Below are 24,350 nucleotides of genomic sequence, written 5' to 3'. Positions count from 1 at the left end.
CTTTCTTAGACCATTAACTTCTGTCTCTAGGTGCTTCTCTACACCCATTATCCTCAGATTAGGCCCTCTGATGGTGTCTTCCAAATGTTGAATAGATCTATTATATGTCTTGGATTTGTCTTGGATGGTTGTATGTTCTTTATCTGTAATATCTAGGCTATCTTCAATCCCCGAGATTCGATCTTCTGCATGGTCTAACCTACTGTCAAGACTTTCTACTTTGTTTTTTATTTCTTTTCCTTCTAATTGGTTGGCTTTGATGGCTTCAAGTTCTTTGCTGGAGCTTTGTTTTAGATCTTGTAAGAACTTCTTTACTTCCTTAATTTGGTGTTCAGTGTTTATTCTCAAATCACTTAGTTGATTGGTTATGGTTTCCTTGGATTCCCATTCCTTCTGCTGGGTTCCATTCACCATTCCCTTTGTGGTCTCCCTGATTTCTTTCAACTCTGTTTGTAGACTTCATGAGTGCCTCCATTGATCTTTGTGTATTCTCATCCTGCTCTCTCAATTCCTGTATTACTCTCTGATTAGCTTCCTCACGTTCACGAAATTCCTAACTTTCTCTTTGTCTGTTCTCAGCCAGCTCAAGCCATTCCTGACTTTCTCTTTGTCTGTTCTCAGCCAGCTCCTGCAATTCCTGTCTATCTCTTTGACTGATCTCAGCCTGCTCAAGCCATTCCTTTTTTTCTCTTTGAGTGTTCTCAAGCTGCTCAAGCAACTCCTCTATGTGCTTGCTCTGTCCATTTGGGATGAAAGAACACCAGTTTTGTGTTACAACACTATCTTAAGGCAAGGATCAACCAAAGTCTGTAGTTGCACAGTCAAAAGTCTGCCGATACAATCTAGTTCAATAGATATGTCTATTCAGGCTCAAACAACTATGTATTAATGGATTCTGAACCGGAAAGAAGAATTTAGCAAGCCAGAAATTATTAGGTTTAGGGAGAGATGTGGGTAAAAATAGGAATAGAGGGATGTAGAAAGGCAGAGGGAGAGTTAACTAAGTCTTAATTTCAAAGCAGGAAATAGGTTGGTTAGAATGATAGTAGAGACAGAGAAAAAAAGAAGAAAGGAAGAAAGAAAAAGAAACAAGAAAAAATAAAAAAACAAAAATTAAAAATTAAAAAGTGAAATAAAGTATAATATTCAGAGTGGAATGTGGATAGGATAAGAGAAGAGGAGGGATAGAAAGGAGACGTGAAAAACTTAAAAATAAAAATGCTTACAATATTATATAGGTATAAAAAGGTAGTACTGCTATTAAGGAATTTAAGTCTAAGAGGTTTTGAATTGAGTAATAAATTTCTGGATTAAGTGTACACAGTGGGGGATAAGGTCTAATAATCGACCACGTGTATATATCTGAGGATGAGCAGAACAGCAATTAAGTCATGCAAAGAAGAAAAAGTGAAAAGAATGAGAAAGAAAAAAAGGATCAAAGGGTCAATAGAGCTAAACAAAAAAATTTTTTTGTAGCTTTCATAATAAAAAATGTTTTAGAAAAAATATTTTTTATAACACCTACAAAAAAAGAATTCTTTGATTTTTTTGGGGGGTGGGGGGGAGGTGGGAAGATCCTGTATCTCCCTTGTGTCCCTAACCAGTCTCTTGTTGGAGTCTCTGGTCTGCTTGTGGTGTTTGATTTTCCTGTGACTTGGTTGGTTTCTTAAGTCAGTTTGTTTGAACAGGCAGAAAAATGCTCTGCTTTACCCAGGATTTTGTGATCCTCCTCCCAGGCTAGTTCAATGGGAGGGAGATCTGCTTTGAGTATCACAAAAGAGGGAGATGGTTGTTTCCTCTATTTTGGAGATGCTGTGATGAGGCTAGGTTCTGGGTAGAGTTGAGGCCTTTCAGCAAACAATAGTAGCTTTACCCTGAGGGGCTAGCTTCTGAGAGACTCACAGAACCAGGCCTGAAGCCATTCTCAGGGTTGATGTTTACTGAATTTCAATTGATTGTCAAGGCTGCTATAGGGAGGGGCAGCCTCTGGCTCTGTTTACCCATTGAAGAAAGCCACTCCTGGGGCTGGCTGCCTGGCTGGGTGACTTTTTCTTGGGTGGAGCTGAGCCTGGTAGGTCAGGTTAGGTTGCAGTGACATGCTGAATGACTCTTTTGTTTCCTTCCAAGGGCTGAGTTGGAGCTAGCTGCTCAGCCAGGCCTTTGTCAGTATCAAAGATGGAGATCTCTGGCAGTAGTGGTGGGGAAGGGTGGCCTTCCCTCCTCTGCTCCCTGAGAAGGAGCGGGGATATCAGGCTTCTACTCTCATACTAGAGTCTTGGTTCCTGGGTCATCTCTGGTCTGTGAACTGCAGGATGAAGATGTCTGCTCCTTGTTGGTTCTTGCTGGTGTTGAGTAGAATCCACTTGCCCACCGAGTCTGTTGCCTTTGTCCCGGACTCTCTGTACTGCAGTTATGGCGGCTACAGCCTCCACCGCAGCCGCCATAGCCATGGCTGCTGGCAAGTACTCAGATCTGTTTCCTTGCCTGGATTTTCCTCTCTGGCCTAACTCTCTCTACTATGATGACATACTTGGTGTGATTCTCTGGCTTAGGACTGACTGTTCACTGGAACACTAAAACTGCTTTCTATGCGTGAGCTTGTTTAGCCTCCAGCTTCTCCTCCGCCATCTGATAGTTATTTTATGATGTTTGGCTGCTACAGAGAGAAGAAAAGGAGAAAGATACCTGTGTGTTTTTATTTCAGTTGTCTACCATACAATTGACTATTTACTATCTACTCAGAAACTCTTGTTTAAAATTTTTTTATTAAATCTGTTCACTACTAGTACTATTTTACAAATCAAATAAACATACCTTGTTCTTTCACATTATATAATTGAAAAAAAAAAGAAAAGGTTAAGACCAGGAATTCTGGTGTGTTTTTTTTTCTTTTTGTTTTTTGTGTGATGACAATAGTGATGATGATGATGATGATGATGACGACGATGACGACGAGGACGACGAGGACAAAGACGAATAAAAAAAGACGAGGACAAATAGAATTTATCTTCTTGATTGATTAATTATGTTCCTCTTCCCTCAACCTTCCCTACCCCTGATGATACTATTTTTTTTTTATCTCTAGGCCTTGTGCTTGCTCAGCCATATCCCTTATTTCCTTTATTTTTCAGAGAGGGTCTTGCATTTTTCCACCGTTGATCATTATTCTCCTAGTACCATCACCCTTGTAGCTGAGACTCCATTTATATCCTACCCCTTGCTTGCAAACTGTAGGGATGACCTTGAATTGCATCCTTCATGGCTCAGAATTCCAAGCAACTGAGATCACAGACTGTATAACATGGTGCTCAGCTTCTCCTTCAAAATCTTTTCTGACACAGTAATTAAAACTTCTTACATAGTTTTTCTATTTTATAAAGTTTTTCAAAAGTAAATTCTTCCATTGACACCTCTGACAATACTTCTTATTTGGCCCTCTGCTTAATTACCTACTGGGTAAATTTTTACGGTGAGCTCTGTCTTTAGTGAGAACAGTTTCTGGTTGAGTCTCTGGTGTTCTGAACTGTGAAAATGAGTCGAGGTGTTGGTTTTGTGTTTGATTTTGCTCTGCTTGTATGACTTTCATCAGTGAAGAACTTATTTCTTTTCTGTTTAGGACTTAACACATATCTTCAGTGCCAGAGTTGCTACTACTCTCTTGGAAACTGTTTCTATCTTGTTACTCTGGACAAGATAGCTCACTTCTGTCCATTCCTGGGGCAGATGCCTTTCTAAATTGCTCCTATGCATAGAACTTACAAGTTTTGACTCTCAAACTGTACCTGCAAAAGCCTTTCATTAAGTCTTTCATTAAGTAGTTCTATTTAATTAGCACTGGAGGACATTTACTGCAATGACTTCGGCCTCCGTGTTGACCAAATGGATTTTTATTCGTCTGTATTGAAACCATATATATATACATATATATATATATATATATATATATACACACACATACATACATACATATATACATACATACATATATGAGTATGATATATATATATGTGTATGTTTGTAATTGATAGAGAAGCTAGCATATGTGCACATCAAGTTAATTTCAAGTTAACCTTTAATACTACAGAAAAACTTAACAAGTGCTAGAATATTACTAGTTGCATTGTAGAATATGACATATGATACAAAGAATATAACATATATTAGCTTTAAATGGTTTTCTATATTAAAATGCATTGGTCTGTCTTTGCATTTTAAATAATTTATTTCTCTTTGTGTGATTTTGTACCATCATATATTGGGCAATGGAAAACTCCAGTATACTGAGTTATACAGCTTTTCTAAATGCCCAAATTCCAAAACTTCTTATATACTTGTTGATAGCACCATGAGTCGCTTCAGAAGCCTTAAATTATTAGGAAACTATAAGCAAATACAGATTTTCTAACCTTCTTATTTTGCTTGCATCTTCCAGTTTTGTCTTTTGATTGGCAACAGATACTGTAGTTGTTACTCTTGAAATTATAGATTTGTATTGGTCTTTTTGGTGAGATTGTCTGACAAATAACCAAGTCTGAGTAATCAGATTTTCTGACAATTGTTCTTTTAGGTAAAAATAGTATTCCATGAAAAAACAGCCTATTTTGCTCACAAACTTAAAACAATAACAAGTGCATTTTCTCAAAATAGCTGTGATGCTGTGGCACACAGCAGAAATGCTTTGTTAGTGCATCCCATTTCCGACACATAGTGTTATAGAATGCATAGGCAACAGTGAAGGCTTAACAAAAGAAGTATTTTCCAAATTCATCAAGGAAACTTCTAGGGAAGTTTTTATTTTCTCCCTGCAAGTGCATGGCGATGATGAATAAGATAAGTTTGGTCCACTGCTTTGATGCAGGCCAAAGATCTAGTAACTAAACTCACTTTTTCTTAACCCAATGAAACACAGAGCAAACAAGGGCAAATGACCCTCAGTTTATTATTGTGAAATGATTTTTGTCCTCCCGGATGTCCTGACAAGGTAAAGTGTCACACTTTGAGAATTTGTGTGTGTGTGTGTGTGTGTGTGTGTGTGTGTGTGTGTGTGTGTGTGTGTGTGAGAGAGAGAGAGAGAGAGAGAGAGTTGGGGATTTTTATTGCTTTAATGACTATGATTCTACTATGATCATAGTCTCTTGTAGAACTCAGGATGTCATGCTTGTTGGTTGCTTGCTAAGTTGGCATTGTACTCCCTTTTTTATTTTTCAGTTGTGGGACCTGAACTCTGAGCCTGGGTGCTGTTCCTCAGCTCTTCAGCTCAAGGCTAGCACTCTACCATTGAGCCACAGCACCACTTCTGGTTTTCTGAGTGGTTTATTGGAGACTCACAGACTTTCCTGTCCAGGCTGGCTTTGAACCAGGATCCTCAGATCTCAGCCTCCTGAGTAGCTAGGGTTATAGGCATGAGCCACCAGTGCCTGTCTGGCACTGTACTCTTAAGCCATAGTTCCAGCCTGGCATTTTGCTGATTATTTTGGAGATAGAGTCTCCTGAACTTTTCTGCATGAGCTGGTTTATAAACTGATCCTACAGATCTCAGCCTCCTAAATTACTAGGATTATTGACAGGAGCCCCTGTGCCCACTTGGTTATTTTTTTTTGGTGCTATTTTTGGTTTGTTTTTCTCTTTTTGTCATTCAACAAAGAATTTATGAATATTATACACCTTTTCCCCCATGCTTTGAGAATCTTTTTAATAGTTCTAACATGTAGAACATTAAAATTTTATCAATAAATCATGGGAAGGACATTTTGTACACAGAGCTCAATTTACTTAGCTACTATCTGCAATTTTGGTTTCTAATTTATTTTGTGTTGAACACACTACTTTTAAGCCTAATTCTATTGCATTTTAGTGAGTCTGAAGAAGGAATAAATGTGAATCTTGTTGCTCAAAGCATAAATAAAAGATTTAGATTTCCAAGTACACCAGACAAAAATAAATCCTTCAATGAAACAAAATGTGACCCTCAGCTTTACTGTGTGTATATGCTTGTAGTTAAAATTGTTTCTGCATGTTGAGCTGCCTTGCACATCTCTTATATGATGTATCAGTGAATACAGTGCATCTTAATCAATTTCACCCCTTTCAATGGTCTAAGAAAAGTTTTCTACCTTAGGCTGGCCTTGAACTCATGATCCCCTGCATCCTTCTCCTAAATACTGGTACACATATACTACCATACATGACTAAAAGTTCCTTACATAAAGCAGAAACTGTAAAGAAAAAAAAATCTAATTAACAAGTAGTATTTCCTAACAATTAGGGTGGTGTCATTCTTTCTAATGGAAGCACAGAACATATATACACCACATTTTCTGGATCCATTCATCTACTGAGGGGCATCTGGGTTGGTTCCATATCTTAGCTATGGTGAATAATGCTGCAATAAACTTAGTTGTGCTGGTAGCTTTAGCATGGCCTTATTTATGGTCATTTGGGTAAATACCAAGAAGTGGGATTGCTGGGTCATAGGGGAGCTCTATGTGGAGTCTTTTGAGGAACCTCCATACTACTTTCCAAAGTGGTTGAACAAGTTTACACTCCTGCCAACAGTGCAGTAGGGTTCCCTTTTGGCCACATCCCCTCCAGGATCTGGAGATTAGATTTCTTGATTATAGCCATTTCAACTAGGGTAAGGTGGAATCCCAATGTGGTTTTGATATGCATTTCTTTTATGGCCAGAAAGGTTGATCATTTCTTGATGTGTCTATTGGCCATTCTTATTTCCTCTTCAGAGAAGTCTCTCTCTAAGTATTTAGCCCACTTATTAGTGGGTTGGTTGTTTCTTTGAGGATTTGTTTTTGGAGAATATAATTTTTGAGTTCTAAGTATAATTTAGATATGAGGCCCTTGTCTTTTATATAGCTTGTGATCTTGGAAAAAATCATATTAAGTGAAGTATGCCAGACCCAAACAAATATAGCTCCCATGGTTTCCCTCATTTGCAATTAATTAGTATATGTCTAGAATAATTTTATCAGATGAGCAGAAGAGCTCAAAAGCTATATACATATAACCTTATAAATGATGCTGAGCAAAATGAACCCCAAGATATAGACACAACAAGTTTTTCTTTGTTCTTGTTGTTTTTAATGTATTATGTGATTTATTTTGTTTCCTTTTTGTGTTCTTCCCCCTATGGTTTATCCCCTGTTGTCACTGTACTTGATTTTGGTACCCTGCATCTTGTATATACATTTGTCTAATTTGGGGAGGGGAAGGGGAATAAGGAAACCAAGGACACAGGATGACCCATTGCAACAATGTTACCCACAAGATAGTATATTGGATATGAACAACTCCTGGGGTGGGGAGGAGCAAAGGAGATAGGGAAGGGACGGGATAGTGGGAGAACCACCAAGGAGGGGGTGACAATGCTGGACAAAAAATGGACTCGTTACTCATGTAACTGTAACCCATCTGGACAGCATCTTTACAATAAAATAAAAAAATCTTTAAAAAGTTACAACTTCTTTTCCTCATGATGTCAGAAATGACTGAAAAAAAACAAAAAAAGAAAATAATTATTTATAACACATGTAACCAGTATCAACAATACTAGGTTTAATAGAAATGCCTATGTGTCTAAGAAAAATCAGACAACCCAATTGGCCAAAGATTCAAAGACAGCCTTTATGAAAGGGAAAGCACTAAGAAGTAACAGAAAGAGACCAAGGGAAAACAAAGGCAAATAACAAATCAAATAATAGTTTAGACAGTGTTAGACCATAATCACCAAAGATGAGATAATTTCTAACGAGAGACATTTATTATATTTTATAAGCTAGAACGCCTAAGATCAGTCCCTCAGTATCTGGCAAGGGTCCCATCCTTGCAGTCAGTATGGCATCTTGCAATGCAACTTACTCGTAGGGACCCATTCTGTGTCCTCATGTGGCAGAAGAGCGGAAGTGCCAGAGGGGTACCAGCTGTTCCTTCAGCCTGCATATTCATGCATAAGGGTTCTATTCCCTGGGAAACTGCACCACTTAGTAGTATTGCATTTGGACTGAAGTTTCAGCAATAAGTTTGGAAGTGACAAGCTTTCCAATCATCCAAAACGCTTTACTATATTCTCAAGGTTATTTTGCCTCATTTACCTGAAATACATTTCACATAACTTATAGATGTTTCTTAAATCCAGAGCCCAATCAAATATGAATCTCTGATTTCCTTATCAAAGAGAGGAGAAAAATGAGTAAACCCTCCTATTATGGCTTCAACTGAGGCTAGGCCCCATTTGAGGACAGTGTTCTAAAGGCTTCATCAAGAAGGGCAGAGCTTTCAGGGAAGAGTAGGAAAGGAGGGAGGAGACAAAGAGAATGGCTGGATGGCCATGGTTAACAAGTATTAAATATTATATATCAGGCATTGGGCTGAATTCTTTAAGCAGATTATTGCACTTATCCTCACAACTTCACAGATGAGAGAATTGTGAAGTCAGAAATTCTACCAGACTTTGTGTTACTAACCACAAATCTACCTCTTTTCTGACAATTGCAATGGGAGGAATACAGGAAAGGGTTTGTCATATTTTCTAGCTCTGAAACAAATCCTGTAATTCTAAGTTACTTTGCTAAGTTACTCTGCCTCCTTATCAATATCCCCTTGGCTTTGGCACTTTCTTGATTTTGCGTTACAGGGAAGTTCCAAGGCATAGAGTGAGGAGAAGCAAGGTATCCTGATGCCCTGACCATCCGTCACCTGCCACTGCAGGCCCATGTCCACATAAGGCTCTTGAATCTTCTGACAAGAATATGTTTGCTTGGTGATTGAGGGTAGGATAGCTGAGAAATCTAATTGTGGCAGTAACTTCTTAACTAGAGAGGTTAATGACACAAGTATAGTTAATGTGTCTAGGTATATTTTAACATTGTGTTAAAACACTAGACAATAAGTTGGCTTTAGGTGTTTTCATATATGTTTAAAGTTTCTTTTTACTTCTAAAGACAGCATTTCTATCATGTTGACATATGTCACAAGGAAACCAGTCTTATACTACATGAAGAATCATTTGTTTCTTATGTTTTGCAGACCTTGAATAATGAGATGAGTACAGATGATGACAATGAATATGCAGAAGAAAAGGATGGCTACATCTGTGCCGTGTGCCTGGATGTTTACTTCAATCCTTACATGTGTTACCCTTGCCACCACATCTTCTGTGAGCCCTGCCTACGGACTCTGGCCAAAGACAATCCTGCAAATACTCCCTGCCCACTGTGTCGGACAATTATTTCTAGAGTCTTTTTCCAGACAGGTAACCTGTTCTCTTTCTTTAACCTAATTATCTTATATTTCTGACTACATATTTTTCTAATTTTAAATGAATTTACAAGTTATTCTGAAAAAGTTACTATGTGTTACTCTCCAGTTCATAAAGCAATAGGAACTCAACCCATATAATTACGTTAGAATGTTAGATGAAACTAGATCCTATCTCTGATCCTCTAGCTGTATACTCAGTTCTTTTCTAAAACATCTCAACTAGTTGTTGTTCAATCTTCACATGGACATCTCCAATATAAAGGCGATTCCATTTGAAGCTACACTGTGGATTTTTAGTCCATTTATCAGCCTTTCAGCCACTTCTCTGTGGCCCTTGTTATTTCCTCTGGAGTCACAGAGAACAAGTCTGTAAATATCTGAGGACAGTTATTCAGCCCTTCACCCAAACTCCAAGTCTTCTCAACTATGTTAGGGTCTTTCTTCTTAAACAAGAAAAAAGTGATATTGGAACAAGGATTTGTTTTCTGAGCTGCTGTGTGAAGATGGAATATAATGCACATTAATGCAGAGAGAAAAACTAATGATTATATTCCAAAGTGACCTACGGTAAAATAATAGAGCATACACTACTGGGTATTGGTATTAGGGAGCAGGTAAGATTACTTTCCTCAGTCATTGTGGAGCCAAATGAAGATTAAACAATGACTTTATTAACAGTAAAACCAGCCAGGTGCTGGTGGTTTATGCCTACAGACTCTGGAGAAATCAGGAGAATCTCAGTTTGAGACCACAGTGGGGGAAAAAAGTTTACCAGACTCCATCTCAACAGAAAAAAAAAATAAGTGCAGTGTCACATGCCTGTGATTCTAGCTATGGCAGGAAGTATAAATAGAAGGATCATAGTCTAGGCAACTACTAGAGCAACAATTGGCTGGATATATGACTCAAACTATTGAGTACCTAACTAAGAAGCATGAAATTTTGTGTTTAAATCCCAGTACCAGAAAAGTAAAATTGAAGAAAATGAAGATTTCTCCTCCTTAAAGAAATCCAAGGACCCTCCTGCATAGGAGTGTCAGATTACTAGTGTAATTAGTGCTTTGCAGTCCAAGTAATGAGCAAGGAAGAGAAAGTGAACTCATGCCTCTCAAATCTGCCCAGTACCCATGCACTTGTGCATAGAATCATTGCACCAGGCTTAGATGAAGCTAATGACACAATGCTATGCTGTTCACAGTGGCTCTAACCTGTAGAGAGATATACTCAGGACCAAGACTGTCACTGGCCGCCACAGCTGTATCAGTGACTCCTCCTCTCAGGGGGAAATGGGGTGGAAAGAGAAACACACAAGAACTTCTATGAAAGGGTCAAGCTTACTGGAACATCATCTACTCTGGCTTATGGCTGGAATGTTGAGGTAGGATTAGAAAACAAAAACCACAAAACAGTTCTTTCTCAAATGCCAGATCCACAGGGTTCTTTGGCATGAGCAAAAGAGGAAGGCCAGTAATGCCATGTTCTCCATGTTATCTCTGGACAGCTGGTCAGTAATGCCTTGTTCTCCGTGTTATCTCTGGACATCTATAAAAAAATCATTTACTAAAAGCTTGTTTTGATGGGAAGTAGCTAGGTGGAATTTGGCAGTTTTCCTGCCTTGCAGGATCTCATTTAACACTGGTGGCAATTATAAAATATATTTTCTTGATATCCTAAATTAAGGACACTAAGGTTGCTTTTGGTTTATGAAAACTATTTCCTACTTTGTGTGTGTGTGTGTGTGTGTGTGTGTGTGTGTGCGCACGCGTGCGTGCATGTATATGTGTATAGTGCCAGTGCTTGAACTGAGGGCCTCACACTTAACCTTTTTCACTCAAGAATGATGCTCTATCAATTGAGCCATAGTTATACTACTGGCATTTTGCTTGGTTAATTAGACATAAGAGTTTCTAGGATTTATCTGCTAGGCTTGCTTCAAACTGAAAGCCTCAATTCTTCACTTCCTGAGTAGCTAGGATTACAGGTGTGAGCCACCAGTGCCTGGCATACATTCATTTTTATAAAAAAATAGTATTTCTCATATAAATCATACTGTGAATACTTAAGAGTCTCTTCTGATAGACACTGTTTTTGTCATTCAGAGGCTGATAAAATAATGGGAATCGTCTGCCTAATTATTTATATCCTAACTTAAAAAATGAGGCCATTTCTAGAATATATTCAGTGAAATAAAAAGTCCAGGGAATTTTGAATTGGGATGGACTATAAAGACAAACTAAATGCAAGAAGCACACAAACCTTATAGCCCGACATAGCAGCTATACTTAAATGATTTGTTTGGTCTTAAGTGTTACAGACTACCTAAAGAATAATAAAAGTGAACACACAGCTAAATCACATTAGAAGCATGTTATCATGAGACATATAGGTCACTCTAAGCCTTTATCTTCAAAAAGAATTTTTATGCAATTTTTTTTCCTCTGGCACTTTTCAAGAGACAGAGTAAACAATGTCCTAGAAAGCATCCTCAAAAAAACGTAATGTCATCTTTTCTGACATAGTTATTACTATTACTGTTTTAAAATAATTGTACAAAGGGGTTTTAGTTCTTGTCAGTTTATGTGTACAATGCACCTTGATCAATGTCATCCTTCCATCATTCGATTTGATGGTATTCTTTCATAAAAGCTAACGAGATATCAGAATACAAATTACTGAGAACAGCATTGTAGGGAGCCAATAATATAGTCTACTTTTCTTGTTAAAATAACTTAAAGTTCTAATAGTAAATTAGAAGTAAATTATATAAATCACCCATATTATAGCCATTTAAAGACAATATTTGATGAATTTCTTTCCAGAACATTTCATACATTCATTTAAATTTTTGTTGTGTTGTTATCAAAAAGAGTCATATTATCCAATGTTTCTTTAATTTGTTCCTTTGTTCCCAATTCTTATGATCATATCATACTTTATTTAGCCAATCTACTCTTGTGGGATATTTGTTTACTCATTGATTTAATGATATGCATGAATAAAAATCTGATTACACTAGAATGTTTCCCTAGAATGAATTTTCACAAGTAGGTAGTTTTAAGGCTATGGTCCATATGGGAAAATTATGCTCTTGAATTATTGTTAGCATTACTTTATGAAGAGAAGAGTCAGTAGTTAAAAGTCTTTGGCCATCCCAACTTTCTTTTGTAACTCTCTGACAAGGAAGGTTCTTTTAGATGTATGATCAACTTTTGACATCTATGGTACTTTAAGTTTGTGGCAGGGTTACTTTTCTGGGAGGCTTCTCATTAGCAAGTAAAGAAACAGCATTGGTATGAAGCTTTTACTTTGGAGGGAAGACCTGAGCATAGACATGAAATGGGATTTTGATGGCTTTGTTGAGCCAACCAGTGAGTCAAACAGATTTGAAGCTTATTCTAGCTATGAATTTCTTTTAACATGAAATATTAAATTTGCTTGTAAACTAAGGCAGTTTGAATAAGCTTCCTGTTCATTTCAATTAATAGCATGTTAATTGACAAAAGCATAATTGTAAGGAAACTAAAAACTATATGATTCAAAACAACTTCACAGGTAAGAAGAAAAACATAATGCTAAAAATTCTTAAATCTTCCTAGAAGGAAGTCAAGGTACATTAAATTAATAAATTAAGAAATGGTGATGTGGATGTCTGGTATGAGTTCAGTGTATCCTCACTCTGTCAGCACAACTATTTAGCTGACAAAATTTTTTTAGTAATTTCTGGAGATTACCCTAAACACATATAGTAAATGGGGAAGGATTTATTTTAAAATATCTATTAAAACCCAGGTACAAACCACCTGTAGCATTTCAGATATGAACAACGTCCAAACCCCTGCTTCTAGCTTAATGTGACACAGATTGGCTCTAGACAATTACATCCAGGAAGATGAGCTCCTTCTATTTTCTCTGCCCTCATCTAGGGTCTAAGTTTTGCACAAAGAAAAGCAGACCACTGATATCTCTCCTTACTGCAAGTTACATCAGAAGCTATATTCCAAATAGGCATACGCAAGAGGACTGTCACTCCCTTCCTCCTATTTTAGGGTAACAAGAAGTTCTATTTTAAGCACAGCAGTCCAAGTACCATGAGTCCTGATTTCCCCCATCCAAGTTTGTTCATCGGGCCAGAACTCCAAGCCAATCCTAAAATTGTCAGGAGCTACCATCCTTGTCCAATGTCACTCCCTAAGCTCAGCAGCATTACAGAGCTTCTGCTAAGGGACGGGAATGAGAGGAGCAGGCAAAAAGAACATCGAGTTCTGCAGCTCTAATAGAACTGATTTTATGTACCACAGGATGTGGGAAAGTTCATGCCTAAGTGCAGTACTGAAAACAATAGATTTCTTGGTGTAAGAATTAAAGAGAAAATGAACCTCTATGACTCTTGTAGCAAACTGCACCTCTACGACTCTACCTTTATTTACTCTGGTAGTAAATAGAGTAGACATTTAAAACAAAATAAAAGAATCAGGTGTGGGGAGGCACACTTATACTGCCCACTACTTGATTTTGTTTTTATTGTTAAGGTGATGCACCAAAGGGGTTACAGTTACATACATAAGGTAGTGAGCACATTTGTTGTCCAATTTGTTTTCTTTTCTTTTCTTTTTTTGTCGGTCGTGGGGCTTGAACTCTGGGCCTGGGCGCTGTCCCTCAGCTCTTCAGCTAAAGGCGAGCGCTCTACCACTTGAGCTACAGCGCCACTTCCGGTTTTCTGGTGGTTTATTGGAGATAGGAGTCTCACGGTCTCTCCTGCCCGGGCTGGCTTTGAACCGTGATCCTCAGATCTCAGCCTCCTGAGTAGCTAGGATTACAGGCGTGAGCCACTAGCACCAGGCTTTGTTGTCCAATTTGTTACCCCCTCCCTCATTTTTCTCCCACGTTCCCTCCCCCCACCAATCCCTCCCAAGTTCATTTCCAACATATTGTCTTGTGAGTATCACTGTTGCATTGGTTTGTCCTTTGTCCTGTCTCACCATTTTGTTGTTCCTGTTCCCTTCCCTAATTCAGATAAATGTATATACAATACCCAGGGTACCAAAATCAAATACAGTGACAAGGGATAAACTGTAAAAACACACACACACAAAAGAAAAAAAGAAATCACATAAAGACAACAACAACAAAGAAAAAATTCTTGTTTCCATATCTTGGAGTTCATTGTACCACTCTGGGCATTTACTCAAATGACACAAGCAAGGCCATTCTAAAGCTACCAGCACAGCCAAGTTTATTGCAGTATTATTTACCATAGTTAAGATATTATTTACCATAGCTAAGAAACAACCCAGATGCCCCTCAGTAAATGAAGGGATCAAGAAAATATGGTATAAATAGAGATATATCTCTATCTATCTATCTATCTATCTATCTATCTATCTATCTATCTATCTATCTATCTATCTATCTATCTAATGGAACTCTATGATTCCATTAGAAAGAATGACATCACCCCATTGGAAAGATTTGGAAAAATCATATTGAGTGAATTAAGCCAGGCCCAAAGAAACAGAGATCTTACAGTTTCCCTCACTTTTAATAATTAGTATATGTCTAGGCTAGTCCTAGCCGATGAATAGAATAGCTCAATAACTATGTGCATAGGACTGTATAAGATGATGCTAAGTAAGCTGCCAGCTACTTGTGAGGCTGAAGCCAGAGGAATCGAAGTTCCAGATCTGACTGCTATACTTAAGAAGATCCTGGGGGTGGTAGGAGATGGGGGATGACCAGGGGAGAAAGGAGACCAAGGGAGAGAAAATAACCATAAAAGACCATAAAGGAAAGAGACAGCTAAAACGAGCCTTCCTATAGTACAAAGAGCCATTTGTGGAAAATAATCATTTGTACATAGTAAGGTTAGTCTCCAGAAAAAAGTAAATCCAACACTTCAGTTACCCAGGCTGAACTCAACTTCCTAGGCTCTAGTAATCTTTCCATCTCACTCTCCCAAGTAGCTGGAACTACAGTTATATGCTACACCACAACCTTTTTCCTTTTTTTTTTTTTTTAGTGGTACTGATATTTTTTCAAGTCAGAGTCTTGTGCTTCTTAGTCAAGTACTGCATCACTTGAGCCATGCCACCAGTCCCTTTTACTTGAATATTTTTCAGGGAAGGTCTCACCCTTTTGCCTGGGGCATTCCTTAGAATATGGTCTTCTTATCTCCACTTCCACATACTGGGGTTAGAGGCATCTAACACCATGCCTGGCTTGTTTTTGGTTTGTAGTCCTAGCTACTTAGGAGTCTGAGATCTGAGGTTTAGAGTTCAAAGCCAGCGTCTGAGATCTGAGGTTTACAGTTCAAAGCCAGCGCAGACAAGAAAAATCTACATGATTCTTACCTCCAATTAACAATTAAAATGAAACCAGAAGTGGAACTGTGGCTCTAGTGGTAGAGTGCTAGCCTTGGGCAAAAAAGTTCAGGTACTCAGTTTAGACCCTGAGTTCAAGCCCCAGGACTGATACAAAAAATAACTTTAACAAAATGATATCCTTGATATATAGTGTTAAGGGAGAATAATGCACTGTTTCTGTTCACTTAGAATGCAGGGTTTTTTTTAAAACCCAGTATGGATGTAGCAATCACCTCTAAAGTGACATTAATATATCTCTATTAATAGCTTCCCAAAAGCTTTTCCCTAAATTCTAAAATGTAATGTTATAAACATAAACAAAAAATCACTTCTGTGTAAAAAGCAGTATCCTAGTAAGATCTCAGTAAATGTTATGGTTGAATTGGGCTTAGTTTGATAGATTTCCTTTTTGCCCTCTAACTGCAGGCAGATCCGTTATTCTTGACTAATGACACATTTGTGGGAATGATTTCGTAATGCTTCAAAGGCACTAAAGGACATCAGTAAGGCAAAAGTTTGAATAAAAATCTAACCCAATAAAGCCTTTCTCTTGTGCCAAAAGAAAAAAAAAGCCCTTCCTTTATTCTGGCACAACACTATATTTTATTATATTAGGAAAACAAAATAATTTACTTTCAGATGCTAAATGAAATAATTGCATCAAAATGAACACTTTTTAAATATATTTTTTATTGTAAAGATACTGTATAAAGGGGTTACAATTTCATGAGTAAGGTCCTGAGTATGCTTCCTATTGAGCCTTGTTACCTCCTCCTTTGTTTTCCCCTACCATCCCTTCTCTCCCCTCCTCCCTAACATCTCTCCTCACCCATAAGCTGTAAAGTTCATTTTCAACATAGTGAAAATGGACACTTTTAAATGAAAAGCATATGTAACAAAATAAGAGCTCCTAAATATTAACCATGTGCTAAGCAAGAATTATTCTCTACAATGTCAGACACATAACATTTCTAATTCCATTTTGACAATGTGACATAATAATTGGGGGTTCAGCTATTTTGGTCACTGTTTTTCTTTGTTTGTTTTGTGTGTCTCTGTCATCGGGCTGCATATTGAGCTGACAATGGCACTTTGCAAATGCGCTTTCAACCTTGAATGGTTCCCTAGGAAAAGGTATCAAAATCATACTCACATTTACTTTCACAGCACATGTTGACAATTACTTGTCAGAACTGTATGAGATATTCTCAGTTGACCTCTCTTGCCCCTAAATGCCTTAGGAAATGCAGTTAGTGGCTAATCTTCAACTACCACATAGAACCTGTCAGGCTTCACAAGATGGTCCTGTTACTGAAGTAGTTCTGTTTTATATTTTGTATTCCTATGATTGAAACTGGTAATTTTCTGTTGAATATAAACTCTAACAGCCGGCTCTGATTTTCCTCTAACTCCTGTTGTTCTCCTTAAGCATTTCTGAATGTGTGGTGTACATCAAAATGAATTTCACTAGAAGGAGCATTAGAATCCCTTGCAAGTGAGATGTTCTTGCCCTTCTTCTGCAGCTTGTGGAGGCTCATTGCTACAGGAAGGTGGGAAGTGGGTCCAATGTCCTATATTCATTCTCCTCCATTTTTGTGTCTAGGAAAGACTGCAGATACCCTTAGCACAGCATTCTAACTCAACTTTATGGTTTCTGTCACTCAGTAATAAAAATGGATTATATATTCCTTAGATAATATATGGTGAGGCTAATCTAAAAGCTTTGAAGATCATTTCACAAGGTATTACTAAACCAAAAGCAATGGTAAGTAATGAGGATTTAACAACAGTTGGTAAAGATGACCGTTTTAGAAAGTTTTCCTTTTTATATAAATGTTTACTCACTGATACTCTAAAACTCTAGTCTTGTTTGTTATTCTTTACAAATACGCTTTACTGTGCATTAAATTTCTGGAACCAAATAGTAACTATGAATAAGTAAATACAGTGTCTGTGATGTGTATAGAATATCAAGGCTATAATTTCAGCTATTTAAGGAGATGAGAAGATCATGGTTCAAGGCTGGGCCAGGAAAAAAAAACAGCGAAAGAGACCTCATATCAATCAATTAAAAAATTGAGTAAGAGGAAACAGGAAGTAATTGAGGGCTTAATCTGGTTAATATATTCACGTGTGGAATACCATAAAAATCTCTTTGAACAATTAACATAAACCTAAAAATAAATGACAGGAATGTAAAGCAAGTCCTGTAAGGGGGACAAGCATTAGTGGAGGACAAAGAGCAAACAGGATGAATGAGGGTGAATGTGGTTGAAGTAATACACACACACACACACACACACACACACATACATACATACACGAAAACATAACTAAATTCTAGTACAACAGATTAAAAGGACATCAGAAAACTCATTCATTATATATATGCATAAAATAAAACAATGAAACCTGTGGAATTGTTTTGGGAAGGAGAAAGGGGAGGAGCGAGACAGAGGGAGAACGTTAATCTGATCAGGAAACATTATAGAAGCAAACAGTATTGCTCCTTAGTGTCTGGCACTCACCTCCTAGCTTTACAATTTCCTTATTTACTACATAGGACTTAGTAGAGTTACTACTATTCTATAGTTTCAATGTATACACTTAGTAGAATGCTTAAAACACAACTTAACAAATATACTTGATTATAATGAATTGTTAAGTATAAAGTTAGATACATCTAAGTATAAAGTTGAAATCACAATATAGGAACAAGCTTGAGTTCAATGTAGGTACAATACAGGTGCAATCTTTAATTCAAAATTATCTTAATGCATATGTACTTGTGGGCTTTTCTGCTACTGATGCAATGTCATGAAGCCCCATGGCAAAACCCCTTCAGTGTGTGCATTCTGCTTGAATGTAGCCCTCAGCCACGTCAAGACTAAATGCATTTATCCTGATAGTCACTTATGAGATGAGGGCAGCACACCAGGATGCTGCTATTTCCACAGTGACTACCTCCACATTTTAATAAGCGTATCATCTGGACAGCAGAGTCCTCATGGCTTTCACTTTTTATCTTTTTCTAATATGTTTGACAGGATCAAAATATTGCTTATGTCCAATAAGTTATAAATTATAGTAAAAAGCACTGGTTGATAAGGGAGTGCCGGGGCTTCCATTACCTGTCACACAGCCTCCAAGTTTTCTTCAGTGTTTGTTCAGGCTATTTTAAGAAATGGAGTGTTAAATATTCTATTTACTGCTAAATTCTGCATTTCCATGCTCTGTTGAAATGAGGCAACACAGATGTACAGATAGAACAATAATCCTTGGGTAAAGTTATTATAGATTTATGGAGTAGCAAGAGAGGGCTTTTTTTTAAGTGCATTCAAATAATTTTATAGCAGAAAAGAGTTTCATGTTATTTCATCCAGTGTCTACCAAATGTAGCTGTATATTAGAGTCACTCCAGAAGCTCACAGGAAGCACCAACTCCTAAATCTCATACACAGCAGTATTACTTGAACAAAGGCTAAAATTTGTAGTAATACTTTAATTTTGATGCATTGCTAGGCATTTGAGAAGCACAGATCTAATACAATGCCGTACAGACTAGAATTACACTTAACTATCTCTATGTCCCTAGGTAGATTACCAAAGCATCAGGTATATAGCAGATACAAAAAGAGTGTTTGCAAGAGATGGGGCAAGAAGTAAGTAGAAAAAGGTACTCAGTAGGGGGAATACAAAGGAGGGGGTATTAACAATGCTCAATAGGAAATGTAGTTGTTACCTTGCTCATGTAACTGTAACCCCTCTGTATAGCATTTTTACAATAAAAACATACAAAAAAGAGAAAAAGGTACTCAGTGACTTGTGGAACTTCTCATAACTAAAATGCATTAGAACCTTTTTTTAAATTTGAGGTAGCACTATTGGGGAAGAATTTCTATACCATTCCTTCTTCAAAAGACTGGTTTCCCTTATATGCAATAACTAGTATATATCTAGGACAAGCAGAAGATCAAAGCTTATATGACCATATAAGATAATGCTAAGTGAAATGAACCCCAGAATAAGGACACAAGAGGTTTTATATTTCTTGCTGTTGTTTTTAATGTCCTTACAATGTACTATGTGATTTCTTGTTTCTCTTGTATGTTCCTCCCCATAGTATAACCCCTGTTTTCACTGTATTTTATCCCAGTGCCCTACATCTTCTATATACATTTTTTCTAATTTGGGGAGGAGAAGGAAAACAACAAAAAGTTGAAACAAGGATACAGATTGACCTATTGTAACAATGAGATGTACAAGACACTATGTTGAAAAAGAACTTTACAACTTTGGGGGAGGGAGGGAGGGAGATGTTGGAAGGTGGGGTGGGAAGGGATGGTAGGAGAAAAACAGGGGGGATAACAATGCTCAATAAGAAATGTACTCACTACCTTACTCATGTAACTGTAACCCCTCTGTACAGTATCTCTACAATAAAAATATATATATATTAAGCCTTTCTGTCCAATAAAGTAAATTAAATCATCCCAAACTGTCAGTCTCATAAGATTATATTGTAGACTTTCAGGTGTATTTGTAGGTATAATTCCCATCTCTTCTTAGAAATTTTAGTAATTTTTGTGATCATAGTTTTCTTAGGCGTTAAAAGCATTATTTCCTATTTTCAAACTCTTTCTCACAATAGTATCTTAATACATAAGTTCATTAGATAGTCTAGAAATATACTATGTACTAAGTTCCTTGAAGCCAAGAAACAAAGTATCACAAGCATTATTGCTAATTTTAATTCTTGTATCTACACCCTAGAAAAAAATTACAGCAAATTATTAAAACTGATGTTTTTTTAATCTGTTGTATTAGAATTTAGTTATGTTTACAAATGATATTTGTGGTACTAGGATTTGAACTCAAGACCTTTTCACTTGCTTGCCAGGTGCTCTAACGCTTGAGCTACTCTGCCAAGCCCCTCCAATTAATTTTCATAAAAGAAGTTTATACAATGATATTATCTGAATATTTGATTGTTTTAGAATGTGGCTACATGATTTCTTGGAGGAGGAAGAGGAGGGAGAAAGAAAGGGAGGAAAAGGAGGCATAATAAGAATTCTTGAGCTTATTATCCTCATATAAAATATTTATTAACCCACCACATGGGACCACTCATATAAGGACATGAAGAAAGTTAGTTTTCCCAGTGGCTAATTGTTAATGGTACAACTTATTTCATATAGTTTTCAGTTACTCAGAAATGTCCCCAGATTTCACACACCAACACTTAAGGGTAAGTCTACAAGACCATTGTTATTTTTAGTGAATGCATATAAATATTTCATAATAAGTATTTCTTCATCGGTGTGAATGTCATGATGAGCCCTTTTAAGCAGGTAATAGTACCTCAACTGCCTTGAACTAAGAGTCCATTCTTGTGCTTTGTTAGCATGGAATTGAATAAAACAGCTGTCGTTTGTTGCAGAAACCAGCATGAGAACATCACCCTGCAATAATTTAACTATTGAATGTATATAAAGGATAAAAATGAGTAGCTATAACAACCCCAACTTACATAATGAGCACACAGACTGAGAAGATCTTTTTTTTACTTGTATACTTGACTTACTGTCTCATGTGTATGGAATCAGGAATGGAGTTGCAATTTTAATACATAACTAGACTTGCCTAGACTAATTTTTATTGTTTCTTTTGTTGTTAAGTGTAAAATTTGTGAATCAGTTTTTGCTTTGAATTGGGTAAGAATCAATCTGAGGCAGTGTGTAAGAAAAAGAAAATGTGATGCAACTATTGTGAGCTGAAACTCAAAACAAGTGGCATAGGAAAGAAACTGAGGAAATGATCATTGTGGCACAAAAGTAGGAGGGGCTAACTGTGGAAACCTTTTGTTTCTTAGCAGCTGCATACTGGGCTCTGTAGGAAAAGCTTCTTCCTAGAGCAGCCTGACTGATTGCCCCTTCCTTGCTAGGGCTCCTCTACACAAATACTGTATTATTGAAAGAGTGTGAGTGGCCCCTAATTGGCCTGTGCATACTTCAAATAATTTTTCTCTATATAACTTATTAGTAAACCTCCTGAAAGGTTGAGAATTTATTTGTACATTTCTGAAACCCTCACGTCCATAGCATCAGCCTGCATTGATTACAATCCATGATGTCAAGAAATATATATGGCTGGAGCTCATGCCTATAATCCTAGTTACTCAGGAGGCTGACATCTGACAATTTACATTTGAACACATCCAGGGCAGACAAATCCTAGACACTCTGAGCTCCAATTGATTAGCAAAGAAAAACAAGCTGAAAGTCATGGTGTGACTCAAGTGGTAGAGCAGCAGCAAAGCAAGAGCAATATTCCCTAAGCTCAAACCCCATGCAAGCGCGCACACACACACACACACACACACACACACACACACACACATGCAGTACATAAGGAGTCAAAAACGGGAAAATGAAAGTTCTGAAATGCTTGATTTTTTTCACTTTTACTCGTAAGCTCAATTGTCCCCAATTATTCACTCACTACACCCAGAACACACAATTCCCTTTGTTATCTCCCTGATTATTTCTATATTCGAGTCTGCAGTGTTGCTTTTCTTTGAGGGCAGGGACTATATTTTGTTCATAAATGTGTCCATGCATGATATGGTGCCTGATATATGAGGTACTCAGTGAATGTCTGTTGGTATATCAGAGTTTCATCAAATGTGAACTGTATGAGTTATGTCTGTTTGAGATTTAAAAAAAATTAAATCCATTTCCACTTTCGTTCTTACAGATAGAGAGATCTGGATTTGATTTCAAACCCTACAGCAAACGTGTTCTCATCTTCCTCAAATTAATGTTTAAAACTCTCTTTCCTTTTGCTTTACTATAGAACTGAACAATGCCACGAAAACATTCTTTACTAAGGAGTATTTGAAAATAAAACAAAGCTTTCAGAAATCCAGCTCTGCAAAATGGCCCCTACCAAGCTGCAAAAAAAGATTCCATCTTTTTGGGGGTAAGGAAACAAATACCAAAAATGAAATAAAGCCAAAATCTTGTAACTTTGTTTTCTTCTGCTCATTTCTTTCTTAAAACTGTTAGTGGAGCTATATTTCTGTGTTTATCAATTTTAAGTAAAGACCTTGGTAAATATCTTTCCTGAAAGCTACAAGTGTATTAAAATCAATGATGAGGGAATCTGTATTTGGTTTCTCTGTTGTCCTAGGGAGGAGAGTAGGGAGGAGAGTTGATGAATAGGTACTAGGTTATAGTCCTAAAGCAAGAAGTTTTGGTGAGCAATTGCACAGTAGGGTTGATTATAGGTAACAATAAGGTACTAATTTTGCATGTTTGCCACAATAAAGAAACAATATTTGAAGAATATGTATGTTTAATGTGATTTAAATAGTGCACATGGCCAGGCATGGTGGCTCAAGCCTGTAATCCTAGCTATGTGACAAGCAGACACAGGAAGATCATGGTTCGAGGACAACTCAGGCAAAAGAAAAATGATAATTGTGCACGATTCCATCTCAAGCCACAGCTGGGCACTGTGGTGCAACCTGTTAACCCAATTACAGGAGAAACATATGGCTGGGTGCAATGTTGGTATCCTCCAGCAACATGGCAAATCTCAAGTATGAGAATTACAACCCTGGTCAATACAGTCAAAAAAGAAGACTCTACCTGGAAAATAACCAATGAAAATAGAGGCTGGAAGCATGCTTAAGTAGAGTGTAAAAAGGACCTACCTTAGTAGCTTGAGACCCTGAATTTAGTTACCACTACCACTAAAATTACTCATATATGCATGTATCAAAATATAAACATAGTAATGCATTAACATATAATTACAATTATGTATATTTTCATGTATGAGTTAAAATTAACTTAATTAGCTGCTAAATATGAATAAATTTCCCTGGCCTTCTTATCAACTTTGGAGGGTTTTTTGGTGAAAATACCTATTTTCAAATTTTATCTGTTTATTTTTAAATTTGAGAATTAAAATATTTTCTGGTAACTATTTTTCATGTTTACTATATGAACAATAACTATCTTCTCCAAGTTTGTGGTTTATCTTTGTCTTTTTATTTCATGATAGTTTTTTGTTTTTTCATGTTGATGCCAGTCCTTGGGCTTGGATGCTGTCTTTGACCTTTTTTTGCTAAAGGCTAGTGCTCTACTACTTGAACCACAGCTCCACTTATGGCTTTTTGGTAGTTAATTAGAGATCAGAGTCTCATGGATTTTTCCTGGTGGAGCTGGATCCAAACTGTGATCCTCACATCTCAGCCTCCTGAGTAACTGAGATCACAGGTGTGAGCCACCAGATCCTGGCTGCTATATATTATCCTTTAGTGAATTAAATTCCTTACTTTTTACCATTATTCTGCTGCGTATTGCTTGCTTTCGGAGTACCATATTACCCATTCTATTTCCAGGGCGACAAAGTTTTTTTTTTTCCAGAGTGGTAAAGGCCTTTGAAATTTATGTTATGGTTATTTTTTGTAAATATTCATTTTGGTAGGTTATAGACAAAAACCTAATTTCTTTGAGACTTTCTTGTCATTTTTTTTCCTACCTCAGCTTATTGAAAAATATTCTCCAGTGATGTGTAGTGCTAATCTATCGTGTAAATTGCTATGTATATGTGTCTATCTGAGGTCATTTGGTTCCATTGGTCTATTTGTCTATGTCTATGCCATGCTATCTTCAATACTAAGGCTAGATGAATCCTCATGTACCACTTTCA

General features: G+C 37.1%; 1 protein-coding gene across 1 annotated transcript in view; it reads left to right on the top strand.

Annotated features, from left to right (window-relative positions):
* Rnf180 (ring finger protein 180) overlaps positions 1-24,350 on the top strand; it is a 104,626-nt gene that overhangs the window by 58,917 nt on the left and 21,359 nt on the right. Inside the window, exons 4-5 of the mRNA XM_013025256.1 lie at positions 9,037-9,262; positions 22,485-22,610. Coding sequence (XP_012880710.1) covers positions 9,037-9,262; positions 22,485-22,610 — 352 coding nt within the window. The remainder of the gene's footprint in view (positions 1-9,036; positions 9,263-22,484; positions 22,611-24,350) is intronic.

This window comes from Dipodomys ordii, unplaced genomic scaffold, assembly GCF_000151885.1.
Source record: "Dipodomys ordii isolate 6190 unplaced genomic scaffold, Dord_2.0 Scaffold83, whole genome shotgun sequence".
Lineage (NCBI taxonomy): Eukaryota > Metazoa > Chordata > Mammalia > Rodentia > Heteromyidae > Dipodomys > Dipodomys ordii.
This window is presented reverse-complemented; position numbering and strand designations above follow the sequence as displayed.